The sequence below is a fragment of the Diuraphis noxia genome, unplaced genomic scaffold (genome assembly GCF_037042655.1).
Source record: "Diuraphis noxia isolate RWA-SAM2 unplaced genomic scaffold, SU_Dnox_SAM2 contig0003, whole genome shotgun sequence".
In the NCBI taxonomy this organism is placed as follows: Eukaryota; Metazoa; Arthropoda; class Insecta; order Hemiptera; family Aphididae; genus Diuraphis; species Diuraphis noxia.
In genome coordinates, this window is record NW_028301713.1 from 22,177,830 (window position 1) to 22,191,744 (window position 13,915).

At 27.7% G+C, this 13,915-nt stretch overlaps 2 protein-coding genes across 2 annotated transcripts; one reads left to right on the forward strand and one right to left on the reverse strand.

Annotated features, from left to right (window-relative positions):
- Nucleotides 1–409: 409 nt before the first annotated feature.
- On the reverse strand, nt 410–5,747 carry Cse1 (chromosome segregation 1). Its single transcript, XM_015518351.2, has 21 exons — nt 5,488–5,747; nt 5,324–5,408; nt 5,092–5,243; nt 4,609–4,810; nt 4,376–4,533; nt 4,171–4,263; nt 4,008–4,100; nt 3,784–3,951; nt 3,592–3,721; nt 3,370–3,533; nt 3,082–3,268; nt 2,797–2,998; nt 2,573–2,676; nt 2,322–2,478; nt 2,114–2,205; nt 1,843–2,051; nt 1,683–1,780; nt 1,456–1,623; nt 1,221–1,367; nt 840–1,000; nt 410–786 (listed from the first exon to the last, which is right to left on the reverse strand). Exons 2-21 carry the CDS (start codon nt 5,406–5,408, stop codon nt 632–634), a joined length of 2,925 nt encoding a protein of 974 aa, XP_015373837.2. The 5' UTR covers nt 5,488–5,747; the 3' UTR covers nt 410–631.
- Nucleotides 5,748–8,972: 3,225 nt separating this feature from the next.
- Nucleotides 8,973–12,086, forward strand: ND-B22 (NADH dehydrogenase (ubiquinone) B22 subunit). The gene is made up of 3 exons (XM_015518360.2): nt 8,973–9,197; nt 9,674–9,816; nt 11,761–12,086. Exons 1-3 carry the CDS (start codon nt 9,100–9,102, stop codon nt 11,952–11,954), a joined length of 435 nt encoding a protein of 144 aa, XP_015373846.2. The 5' UTR covers nt 8,973–9,099; the 3' UTR covers nt 11,955–12,086.
- Nucleotides 12,087–13,915: the final 1,829 nt, after the last annotated feature.

The window sequence follows — 13,915 nt, forward strand, 5'->3', positions numbered from 1 at the left end:
AGTTAGTAACATACTCATTACTCAATGATAAGATACAATTGAGACCTACTTTCTCCCTTTATTATCTTTTAAAATCAAATTTAATTAGCATCTGAGATTAGAACGCTAGCCTTTTTATGCCACTGATAATAGTAAATATATTCTGTGTCCACAGTAAATAAACTGTTCTATTCAACTAAATTAGTTTCTGAGTAGTTATACAATTAAATAAAATATTTTTCTTACAATAAGTAATTGATATAAAGTACATTAAGGCCGGTTTTTGCAATATCCAATTAAGTGACCGTTAACTTTAACTGGACACTGTAAGAATGCTGTAAGAACAGCCTTAAATATGAACATTTTTTATTATAACAATTTTGTAAACAAGATAAAAAAATATACACATTTAAAAAAAAAAATGTTATCCTTAGTTAAAAAAAATAATGTTATTTACTATAATATTATACAACTATTTAAGATTATTATTAACTGTTATAAGCTAAAGAGAAAAGAGGTATTTTGTGTTTGTGCTGGTTAAACAAAATAATTATTTAAAACTCAATAAGAAAAAATTGTTTTCAATTACATACAAGATACAAAACTCATTTATAAAATAAGGTTGATGTTTTTGTTCAATGAAAAATATAATTCACATAATTTGCACATTGAGACTAATTAGATAGTTTTGAATTTGTGCACGCCGCTCTTCAGTAATTCCTTGACTCATAAGTATAGAAACTCGTCCAGGGAATTGGTTCATGAGTTTGGTTAATGATTGACCTAGGAACATTTTTGCTTCCACTCCTAAAATGCATAATACATAAGTTAATCATCTTAATGCATTATTTGTTACTTACCTTCTAAAGGATCATATTCAGTTTCGCTAGCAAAAGCTAGTTGCGAGTAGCCGGCTTCGTAAGAATTATCATTGTCATCTTGTAATAATCTATCTTCAGAATAAACAGTTTCATCTTCTGGAAGTTCAAACAAGCAAACGACAGATTGGAGGAGTAGAGCCCTGTAACATTATTTTCAGTTAATTTAATTAATACTTAAGCTTTATTGCGTTTTAACTTGGGATTCCCAAAATATTATTTAATTTTTTTGCCTAGTTTGATCGAATGATGACAAATTGTATTAAGGACTGACAAAGGTTCCTATTATGCAACAGGAAGGGGTGAAGATTTCTTTCACACAAATTTTCATTTAATAGTTTATATTTTGTAAAAATAACATACCAAAATTGCGCATAAGGTCCATCAATTAGCTTTTGAGTGTCTGTAAGTACCTTTATGATGCCAATAGCAGTGATTTTTTTATTAATATTTCCAGTTACTTTTTGAACATCAGGTAACATGATTTTCTCTAACAGCATACCAAACATACTAAAATATATAAAGTTTAGGTGATTAATATCTTCATATATTTTTTATTGAAGATAAAATTTACAAAGTAAAAATAAAAAATGCCTACCCATTTTGAATTGAATCTATAAGATCTACCATAAATGTTGCTCCATACTTGATGACACAGAAAAATATAAAAACGATTAGTTCTCGTATGAATTTAGTAGTTTTAGATGAAGTTAGTCGTTGAAACAAGAGAACAAATATATTTTTCATCTGAGATTGTAATACTTCCCTGAAATTAATTAAGTTCAAAGTTAAATCAAATGTATAAATATTAATGAGTTTACTAACATTGGACAATGCTCTATTATTGTTTTCAGTAATCTGAATCCTTCTTGGTCTTGTGATTTTGATGCAATAAGTTTTTGGAACACACCTAAAAGTCCATTCTAAATGGTTTTTTTTTTTTAATTAAAATTTTTTTATAAACACAATTATTTTAAATACTTACTATATTCAAACATTTTTCAAAATTTTCTGGGGAAGTTTTGCGCACATATGATCTTAAGAGCCTAACTAATGGATGAATATTACTGGTTTTCTCCCACAAAACTGGTGTCAATAAAAATGGGTACAATATAGTATATGTATCTCCCACATTGCCAGGACTATGGAATTCAAGTAACTGAGCCAGTAGTTGGAATGTATATGGCATAAATTCTATAAATTTTTATAAAATCAATGTTAGGGTATACAATAAAAAAACTTAACTATCCACATACCCAAAATATCTTGCTGCAATATAATTTGAAATATAGGAAACAATACTCCTTCAAATGAACCAACTCCTTCAGGTGTTACGGTGCAGACAAGTCTATTATAAGACAAATAAATATTATAGAATATATTCAAAATACATGCACAAATAACGAACATTTAAATAAAATTATTAATTCAAGAATGCTATATCCATTTTAAAACTAAACTTACTTTACACAAAATGAAATGGTTTCAAAGAGAAAATGATTGAATTCTGGTTGACTAGGATTACGAGCAACAATAGTGAGTTTATCAGTCAGAACAGGTAAAAGTTCAGCCAAAAGAGGAATTATTTGTTGTTTCAGTGTTAAAAATGTTCTCATTATAGCTATTATTAGATAAAAAAAAATTATACTATTAACATCATATTTATCAAATAGATTAATAGAAACAAATAAGCAAAGAAAAATTGATAATTTTACCCTTCATTGTGTGGCTATTTTCTTCCGAACCAGGTTTTGTTAAAATTCCAAAGAGAGATTTAATTAGTTGTTCTGCAAATGGAGATAATGTAGCTGCATCAATCCTAAACATTAGACAAACAAAACAATATTTAACTGGGTTTTTATATTCTGAACTTAAATTAAGTTTATTCAAATAATTAACATAAGTTTTATAGTTATTAATTTATTAAAAATATACTAACACTGGAGTTTTAGTGCCAGGTTGTTTCAAAAGTAAAATCTTGTCAATAGCAGCTGCAGCATAAATCCTAACAACAACACTCTCAGCTTCTAGAAGTTTTGTAAGTGATGGTAATGTGCTAACAATAACTTGAGGAGGTAGTACACTACGGAATGTCACTATATATTTAATAGCATCAGCTTTCATAACAGGCATACCATTAACTATAGATATTAAACATAGATTAATTTATAATTAATAAATAAGATAAATATTTATATATATTGAAGAAGCACTGTGTACTCACTATTTGGTTTTGCTAATTCAGGCAATACATGCATTGTGGTAAATTCTTCTAAATTAACAAGTTCACTAATTTTAGTAGTACCATGACGTTGAGTACTTCCTCTTGATGCAAGTGTTGTTACTAAAAACAATGCAGCATCTTTACTACGCCAATTTTGTTCATTAGCTGCATACTGCTCTAACATAGACTAGAATAGAAACAATAAGATTTATACATTTACATTTATATATTTGTATGATTGTATGAGTGTATTTTATTTATGAATTAAATAGTACCAAATAATCTTACTTTCACATATAAACCAAATGAAGACATGGTAACTTGTTCAAACTCCTTTGAAAGTGCTTTAACTAAATCACATGCGGCTCTTCTTCTAGTATCAACATCAGAACCTTCAATATCTCTTCGAATATATTCTTCTGGATTGTCCTCAAATAATTCCTCATCTGATGCTACAATAAATCATACACTAATTAATAAAAATATATATACTAGAAATAATTAACATACCTTTAAATTGCATATTAGGAATAGCAACTTTTTCACAAATAGCTGAGAAAACTGATGGATCATCAAAAAGATCACGATACTGAGGCTTAATAACAGTGGTTGACAAAAATTGCAAGGCATTTATAACAAGCTAAATAAATCAGAATTTTTTTTTTTAATAACTAAAACTTATGGATAAATTTAAATATTTACTGTGTCATATTTTGGTTGTGATCCAGTCTTAATCAATAATTTCCAAATAATAGTAACTAATGATCGCATATAAGAAGAAAACTCCTCTTCATATTTTTGTGCATACAACGATATATTTTCACAAATTTGTGATTGAATTTGATGCAATATACCAGTTTCTTCATCACTCTTTAAAAATAAATTTATATAAGTTAGTTATATAAATTAGATAAAATAAAAATTACCTCAGTTTCCAATTCTTTAATTTCTAATTCTAACAATTTCTGGAAATTAGTAATCCAAATTTGCATATTATCTTCAAAAAATTCTGGTAGATCCTGTTAAATAATAAAATAATTAAAAAATGAATTATTATTAATAAATTAAAATTATTCTATGTTCATTCACCTGATAGTTTAATGAATAAAATATTTTAGTCAATACAAGTATTACATTAAAAACTTTAGGATCCTTTGAAACTTCACATAAATTCATGGTTAGCTGAAAGCCAATTTCTAATATTAATAACTTACAATTTTATCTTTTGTTTGATAGTTTGTTATCAAATTAATTGTATAACTAACTTTCATTTAAAAGTTCTTAATAAACTTACAACAAATAATTCAGTTAGAGGTTTAGCTAGGGTGTCTAACACAAATTTTATTTCTGTCCAAAGCTTCTGAGATTTAAGCTCAAATCTATATTTTCTAAACAACGAATGAGCTGTCTCTAATGCTCCATTGATAGGTGTTAGATCACCAGTTGGTGCATCTATAACATATCACATTATAACATCTTATGGTATAAATAACAATACTATATTATTAAAATATTGAATATAAATACTAGCGAATGCAGCAAAGTTTTCAATAATTTTTGTCAATAAATTTGGCCAATTATCTGGGAAATCATGTTTGCCTATAAGTGAAATAGCATCACTTAACTGCTTTTGAACAGCATCTGGAGCATTCAACATAACTGTCACAATCTGTTCTTTTATTAATGCACGATCTTCTTGATGTATTTTGTTTTGTAATGTGTCTTCATCCTAAAAAAAAAAAAAAATACTTTTTTTTGATAAATCAAAGTAACAAAATACTACTCTTGTCCTTTACTGTTAACTAATAAACATAACCTAACCATATGGGTTCTAAGGATTATACTCCAATAGTAAGTTCCATACTTAATTTGTTGAAAACAAATGTTTAGAAGCAACACTAATGGCAGATAAGAAATATAGTGTGGTAAATTGGCAAATATCAAAACAGCAAGAAAATTTATGATTTATATAATTTTTAATAGGTTCATAACAATTAATCAATAACTTACAACTGGCCAATTTCGTTTGATATAGTTCTTGAAAGTTACCGATCCAATTTTTTTGACCAAATCAACATTCTCGCCATTTGGTGCACTAATAATGTGAAGTAATAATAATGGATAATTTTTATTACATTCAATTGAAAGTAAGAAGTTTTCAGCTATAAAATAAACATAATACGTATCTAGTTATAATATTTGTTACACATGATTACAATTGAAAACAATCAATTATCCTAACCTTGTTTGCGTTCACTTGGATCTGGGCTTAATGTGGCTTGGAGGCATTTCACCAAATTATTAATATTATTACTTGAAATTTCCATCTATGGACACAAATAAATATTACCTAATTGTTTGTACAATATACATTTAATAGTTATTATGTATTAATCTCAAACTAACCGTAGAAAACGTTTATTTAGGTGAAGAAATAATTGAATGCCCAGTTCTACCTTTACTTGTTACAAGTTTTGATGAAAAAATCAAGTAAAGAAATATAAAAACTTAAACAATATATTAAGAGAAATACTGAAAATGAAAGTTAATCTGTATAATTATTATAGTATTAAGAACAACTATAACACGTTATGTCGTTAGGATCCACAATTCACATACGTTCCTTCGAAAATAACGAAACTTCGTCTAGGCGGCCGCTGGGGAAAGACCAAACAATTTCTTATCAATTTTTAAAACTGCTATCTAACAGGTTTACCACACTAATTTTATTGTTTTCTAATCATTTAAAAAATCGGACAAGACGATCTTTGGTATAAAACTAGTTTAGTGACCTCACGAATTTTTCGACTTTTTTTTTGGAAATCTAAGTATTTCGACAAGTTGCAACGATGGTGCAAAAATAAATTTGCGGAAATTATTAATTTTTCCAGTTATGGACTTGCGAAGTTACGATTTTACGTTTATACGCATGCGTGTAACATTATTTTAATGCCATGCGGAGTAGAGTTAATCGGTTTAAAGTCGCCACACACTGCAACGGTGGCGGTAAAATTGAGTCCGGCTTCATTTTGCCGTAACCGCCACCGCTGCAGTGTGTGGCGACCTTTACTCGGAGTTCCACAGATAATAAAAGTATGAATAGGCCATTCCTATATTAACAAAATAACAACAAAGGGGTTTGCGGGCTGGAATGTGGATGAGAGACAGATTGCTTTTTATATAGTGCTCTCACTTTAGTAAATGGGTATTATCATTTATTTTATAGCAATTTTGATATTTTTATACTGATAAAACCCCTTGTAACCTCATTGTTCATGCCCGTGCGATAAGGCCTGTTGGCCTATCCATTCTTTTATTATCTATGGGGAGTTCGGACTGTTTGATACTTTGATGGTCTACCGGCGGGAACCGGTCATAGGCGAAGCGGTTGCCGGTTACCTTAAGTTTGGCGACCAGATGTGATAGGCGAATAGATTCTTGTGTTACTTTGATAGGTGATCCGTCTGCCCAAAGAGCAGGGATGCTTTCCCCCACGACTCCGAAAGGGTCACCGCCAGGGCTGCCACGCTTTAAAAATGCGATCTCCTACCTACGATGCCGTATTATACTCGTACTATAACTTGGTCCTATCCTACTTTTTTTCCCGGCGCAAAATCAGTCAACTTTATAACTATTCACTTATCACCAATTGTCCGTATCAGAAATTGGCCTTGGCAACACCACGCTAATGATTAGCTGACTAAAATAAATTATATTTCCAAAATTCCAAGTGATTTCACCATACATAAAGATTATTATATATATATATATTATATAATCAGTTGTTCCATTAATGTGCTTATATTACTGGAAAAGTTAGAGAAAAAAAAATTGATTGAATTTATGGTACAAATTTGTGGTTTTCGACCGATATTTTTAAATCATCGTACATTTAAGTAGGATACATCATAATATGTCATCCTACATCCTATAAATACCACTTATTCTCGTACGAGTACGAGAATTATCCTACGTGTGGCACCCCTGGTCACCACCCTCTCACTCGCCCTTAGATTAGCTATTTTAGCCCCGGAGGATTTGGTGGCCTAGCCCCCCACCAACGAGAGGTCCAAAGGATCTTGAGTATGGGCTATGGGCAGTGTGGCGACCGAAGCTGTTAGGCGAAGAGAGCCACTATAATATACTTTAGTTACTACAACTTATATATTATCATATTATGTTAATAGTATTGACTGTGTTGACAATAGGTATAGGAACAATAAATAATGATTAAAAAATTTAAAGTAGATATTTTAATTTTTTTAACCCAGGCTTTCGATCGAGTTATCCTCATCAATTATATCCACGATGTAGAGAATCATGCGGACCTACAATAATGGGCTCATCGTGACCTAAATGAACGTTGAATCGGCCTTAGATAATTTTGAAGTATTTCCTTTAATAGTTAGGTATACCAGTATACCACCATAAAATGAATCGTAGAAAAAATCCATAATTTAAGTTTTTTGTTAAGTTATTCACTAATGAAATAGCTTAATTTTTATGATTAATTTCGATTTATTACTAGATTTTAATCAGATGCAGCTGAAAACGATAACTTACCATAATAACTATGAACAATGAAGATTAGAAATTAGAATATGGTTTTAATTTTGTTCATTTATATACCATGTATGACAGTGGACAGTGGCGCCAATCTGTTTTTGAATCACTTTTAATAATACTGATAAAAATTGTCTATATTAGTAATTACTAATTAGTATCTTCCGACTTCCAATTACCAAAATTATGTTGCCAAATTCCAAAATGCCATGTATATTGTATTATGATTTTGATTTATGAAATTACAAACTAAACAATATTAAGGTTGAAACTGAGATGTTATAAAATAAAAATCTTCAATCCCAATGTCAGAACGTCATGTTCTACTACTCAACTACACAGTGGCGTAATTTGGCCATGTTTGTGGGGGGGGGATAAAATGTTTTAACATTTTACCTATACCCCCCCCCCCAATGAAAAAAATAAAAAGTATTTATTATAAGCACCATTTAGAATTCAGAGCAATATATTTATGTACACATGAGACATGGAATAAATTCCGATTAAGTGTACAAATCGATAAGTTATTTTTAGTTCAATAGGACTACTGAAAAATAGTAGGATAGGATAGATATGACAATAGTCTTTAATCTAGATAAAATTAAATAATCTGATAATCGTCGAGCGTCGTCGATCCACGATAAAATAATACTTTACTGCTCGGTGGTTTATTTTTGTACCACTACACAATGCATAAACAAACTCAAAACATACACAAAACATATTGCAATAGTGATACTTATAAACTTGCGTGGCTGTATTTAAACGAACTAGGTACCTACGAACGTAGTATTTATGTACAACTAGCATAAAGGATTTGTTTTTTTTTTGTATTATTTCTATAAAGTATAAAATGGACTATTTATAATAATATTAATTCGCAGAGGTATTTGATTATATATATATATATATATATATATATATATATAAATAATAATATTATTATTAGATAAAGAAGTACATAGGTGAATGTAGTTAACCAGTCTTAAAAAAAAAGGTCATGGGGGGGATACGACACAGAACCCCCCCCCCATAATTACGCCACTGCACCTACACGAGACACCCCATAACAATTCGCTAGGCTAAACCAAATTAAAGTTATCCCACATCATTTAGAAGGTACCCAAGGTTTAAAGTTTTAAAATGATGAAAAGTGTTAAAAATGACCAACTCAATAACTCATTGAAAAACAAATATGATACCACAATGAATATCATATGTTTTTTTATCGTTATAAATATAGTATATTCCATTATATATATATAATTGTATTATAAATAATAGTACCACAGTACGTCTTCCTATCCTTCTTTGATAACATTGATAAGAATGCAATTTTTTATTCAGATTTCGGAATAGGGATTTCGATCTGTCTATAGGTTCTAGAACTATATTTTTCGCATTTCATTAGTTATATATATTTGTGAATATATTTGTGAAACACTTTACCTTACCATGTCTTTTATACCGTATGAAATTATTACGCATAAAAGACAAGTGTGTTCACTTTATAAAAAAGCATGCAGGACTATCGAGGATTGGTATCATTACAGGTAAAACATTTATTATAGGAATCAAATAGTAGAATTATAATACTAAAATTATTAGTTATAACTTTATAAGTATTTAATATTAGTTTTAAAAGATAGTTTAATAAAAAGCATCATTATTCTGAAGAATAATTTTACATGTCTTAAAATTTAAACACAATTATTATATTATAAAAACTTGTATTTAACTAGTTTTAATATACATTTAATTTATTTAACATGTAACCCGGGATTGTTTTAATAATTTATAAGTATTTTAAATATTCTTAATATAGAATATTATGGCTTACATAAATTCAAATTGTATACTTTTTTTTAAAGGTCATAGCTGAAGTTGACATTCAAATAAAAAAACATTCAAATTCAATTATTAACAGTTAAATTGATATTAAGTGTGGTTATTAGGGTTGTACCTTAACAATGTATTATAGAGTAGTGATCTGTTACCTATTAACTAATTTTCTACTTTGTTTTTCTAGACCATTGATGCGAATTAAGATTGTGCGCTTAAGAAAACGTTTTGATGACAACAAGAATATAATAGATGTACCGACAGCACAAAAATTGTTGAAAAAAGGTCAACATGAGCTATGGGCTAATCAGCATTATTATCCTCATCAGTGTAAGTAAAATAGCATATAGCTAAATCAAAGTTAACAAAAAAACTGTAACAATTATTTTTATTATATTTCTATTACACTAATTAATAGGGCTATAACACTTTCTTGAACTGCTGATAAAAGTTTGATTTTTTTAATTAAGTTAAAATATTTTAAGATAATATAAGATTTTAGTGTAAATAGTATAAATAATCAGTGGAATGAACATAAATTTGTACTTTTGTTGAGAAGGTCAGCTGAAAAAAACAAAAAAAAAAATGTTTTTAATTATGTATACTACTTAAAACAAAACATTCTGTTCATTGCTAATTAGTTTTTGATAAAATAGACCTCAGAATATCAAACTTTATATTAATATTGTGGAATTCCTATGAAAATTAATAATAATGACTAATCAAAAAAGGAGGATAGAAGTTTTGAGTAATACAACCACTAAGTGTTTTTCGCTGAACCCCAGATTTCCTCATCTCTGTGGAACACAGTTTATGAAACACTGTCTTAAACTATCATGGTGTTAGCTGTCATGATTGTGACTATTGTGTTTTATTTAACAAGTTATGGTAAGATTGACATTTAAATGTTTTGTCTAAAAAAAAGCCAAATTACAATAATTAAATATTATATAACAATTAAAATTAAAGTATTAAATTAGGTATTATTTAAAAAAAAATAACACAATATTGGTCATATTATATACATATATATATATAATTATTAATACACTTGTTATATTATGTTATTATTTATTATTCATAGTAATAAATATAATATTTTAGATTCTAAACAGCAACGAATGTATTGATTTTATTAAACAAAAAGTTTAAATTAAAAATATTATATAAATTTATTTATTTCAAGATAGTATGTATTTCATACTGCAAGTCTGCAACATGTACATTTAAAAAAGAATCACCATGTACAAATTATATACATTATACTTATACATAATATCTAGGGTGTAAGACATAAATCAATTGATTTCAAGATAATATCCACAAAATATTATATTATTTTTATTCAATGTATATTATAATATTAACAATTTTATTTTTATATATTAATACAGAAAATACAGTATGATCAACTGTGTTAAAATTTTTAAATTAATCAACATATAACCTGTGTATTAATAATTTTATATATATATATATATGTATACAATATGACTAATGTTTAACAATTTTGAATAATACTTTAAATTTTATTTTTTTTGTATATTTAATTATAATTATTTATTATATATTTGACCAATAATGTGTAAACAATCTTTAAATAATACCTAATTTAATAATTTAATTTTAATTGTTATAGGTATATTTAATTATTGTAATTTGACTTTTTCCGTGGCTTATGTTTCCCATGGCTTTTTTTTTCTGTGTATTATTTTTTCCTGTGGCTTTTTTTCTTGGCTTTTTTTCCCTGACTTTGTTTTCTGACTACCATTTCATAGATTAAATTTGTACCAATGATAAGTTGTAGCATTTGTACTATTAAAATTTGTATTTTGTCATTATGCATTAGTATATTATGTGAAATATGTACCTATTAAAATGAAATATAAAGTAACTACATTTTTTATGAACACCCCTCCCCCCTTTACCTTGTTTATGAATAAGTATGAATATTTTATAGGTGAATTGTCAGTATATTTAGGTATACTAGTACCTACTGTGTCAATAAAGAAATTTTTATTAGTTCTAATTTAAACATTCTGTAAGTTAGACATGGTATTTGGCTATAGCTTGTTTTAGCTAACAGAGAAGGTAATGAACACTGTTCATTATGGCTACCTTCTTAAAATTAAATCTTTAAAAATTAACTCATGACATTTTTCAAAACAAAGTAAACAATTAATAATAATCAAATATAATACATTGAACTTGCTTTTTTCTTTTGTATACTATATCATACTATTAAATGCATATATACAATTTTTTTTTTTTTAGTTCCATCTTCACCTGGTGGAACAGCATTTGACCGAGATTGTTTTCCTCCTGACTGGGTATTGGATTCTTGGCATCCATTAGAAAAAGCTCAGTATCCAAAATACTTTGCCAAACGAGAAGAACGCAAAAAAGAGTACATAGCATTATGGGAGAAACGCTGGGGAAAGCCATTCATTCCACATGATGAGCATTAAACGGAATTTCTTTCTGTGGATTGTAGTGGATTATTGATTGTTGCTAATTAGCGATTGTTATCATAAAATAATATGATGTATCATGTTTGTAAAATAAATAATGAATAAATTTAGATTTCCTTATTATCATCATTTTCAGTTATAAACTATTGCTGTACATTTAACTTAAAGCTTATCACTAAGGACAACTAGTAATTATTTAAACAGTACCTACCTTGAAAGTAAAACATATTAAGCTAACTAAATTTTATTATTAAATATTGATGAGTCATATTGTGTTCAATCAAATAGTATCATTATTCATATTTCTTACTCCAAGGTTATTGGTAAGACTACACGCTGGCAACTAACACATTTAAATTGGTACAATAGTACATAAATCACAATTTATAATGTAGCATTGTAGCACATTAAATAGATCACTCAATGTTTTTATATACTATTCAGTGCAGATTATTTTAAAGGTTTACAACGAGTATAATGTATTAATTTTATCATGAGATGTCTAGGATAAATATTCTTAGCATTCAGATTAAAAATGAATTTTAATAAGTGTTTTGTGCATTCTTCCATCAAATCTCTGACCTAAGAACTCCCACATTATTTGTAATTGTAAAAAAAACTCATTTACAGATTGTATAAAATATATTGCAGTAAAAATAAACAAAAAAATGTTTGTACTTATATATAATAATATTGAATTACCAAAAGTATTTGTACTGAATTAAAAAGTTGTTAATCTGGAGGGCTGAAGCAACCTATGTCAGCTATCCATTGACACATATTGTTACATATTATATTATTTCATACAGTATAACTAAATCATTAGATCAAAAGCTGTAAAAAATGTCCTCCACATCTCTGTTAATTAATACATTAAGAGTGTCATAGCTGGTTTATCCAATTCTATAAGATTTGAAAGTTGTATTTTATATATAAATTACTACTTTAAATATAATACTTTTCCACCAATCTCTTGCTTTTTGTCAGGGGTCGATTCTTTGTATTATATCATTCTGATTTATTTTTTTATCTGAAAGGTAAGAACTTTTTGTTTTCAAGCATTGATCCGTGCTGCAAAATGATCTTTTTTTTGAATAAACAAAATTATTAAAATCTGACTATTCAAGGGGGATGATAAAACGCATCTGCTCCAACGCCTTTAGATTCTAAAGATATTCTACAGATGCTATGGAAAAAAAATTATAATTTTGTGTAGATCATGATTTGGCAATTAATTGCTGAGGCAATCCTGTTGTTATGAAAAAGTTTCCTGAAGTCAGAAAACCATTTTTTTGTATAGTCAATTATTTTAGTTCTACAGACAAAAAAATGAAAAATAAACAGAATTTAAGTGAAATAATTTTAGAAGTCTGTTTATTTGCTCATCACAGCTAGTCCAAATTTGGACTTTGGGCCATCTACTGACAGCCTATGATCTAGGCAATACCTAAATGTTGTTAGTTTTTATTCAAATAAACTGCCCATTGTTAAATTTTAAAACGAATAGTTTCAGCTGACATGTGATAAGAGAAATAAATATTAAATATAAAATAAAAGAATTTATTATTTTAGGTTTTAGTTATTATTTAAACTCATGTTCCCATTCATCACATATTTATATGAAGTACCCTATCAAAAGGTCCAAATAACACATGTCCTAAATTTGGATAATCCGTAATGTGTATTTTAAACATTTTAAGTTTTCTATAAATTATCTAATGGTAATATCTAGATTAGAAATCCTAATATTTATTTTAAGTAGGTATTGAATAATTTGTTTATTCTAAAGTGAAGAAAATGAAATGTTGCGTCGAGGCCAAATTTAATTTTAGTTACTAAATGTTCACTAAGAATTTATATAAGAAATACCACATATAATTTTGTAATAAGTAAAGTATGTTAACAGGTTTTGTCCTCATAACCTAATTTGAATATTTTTCACTTACAAAAGAAAACCT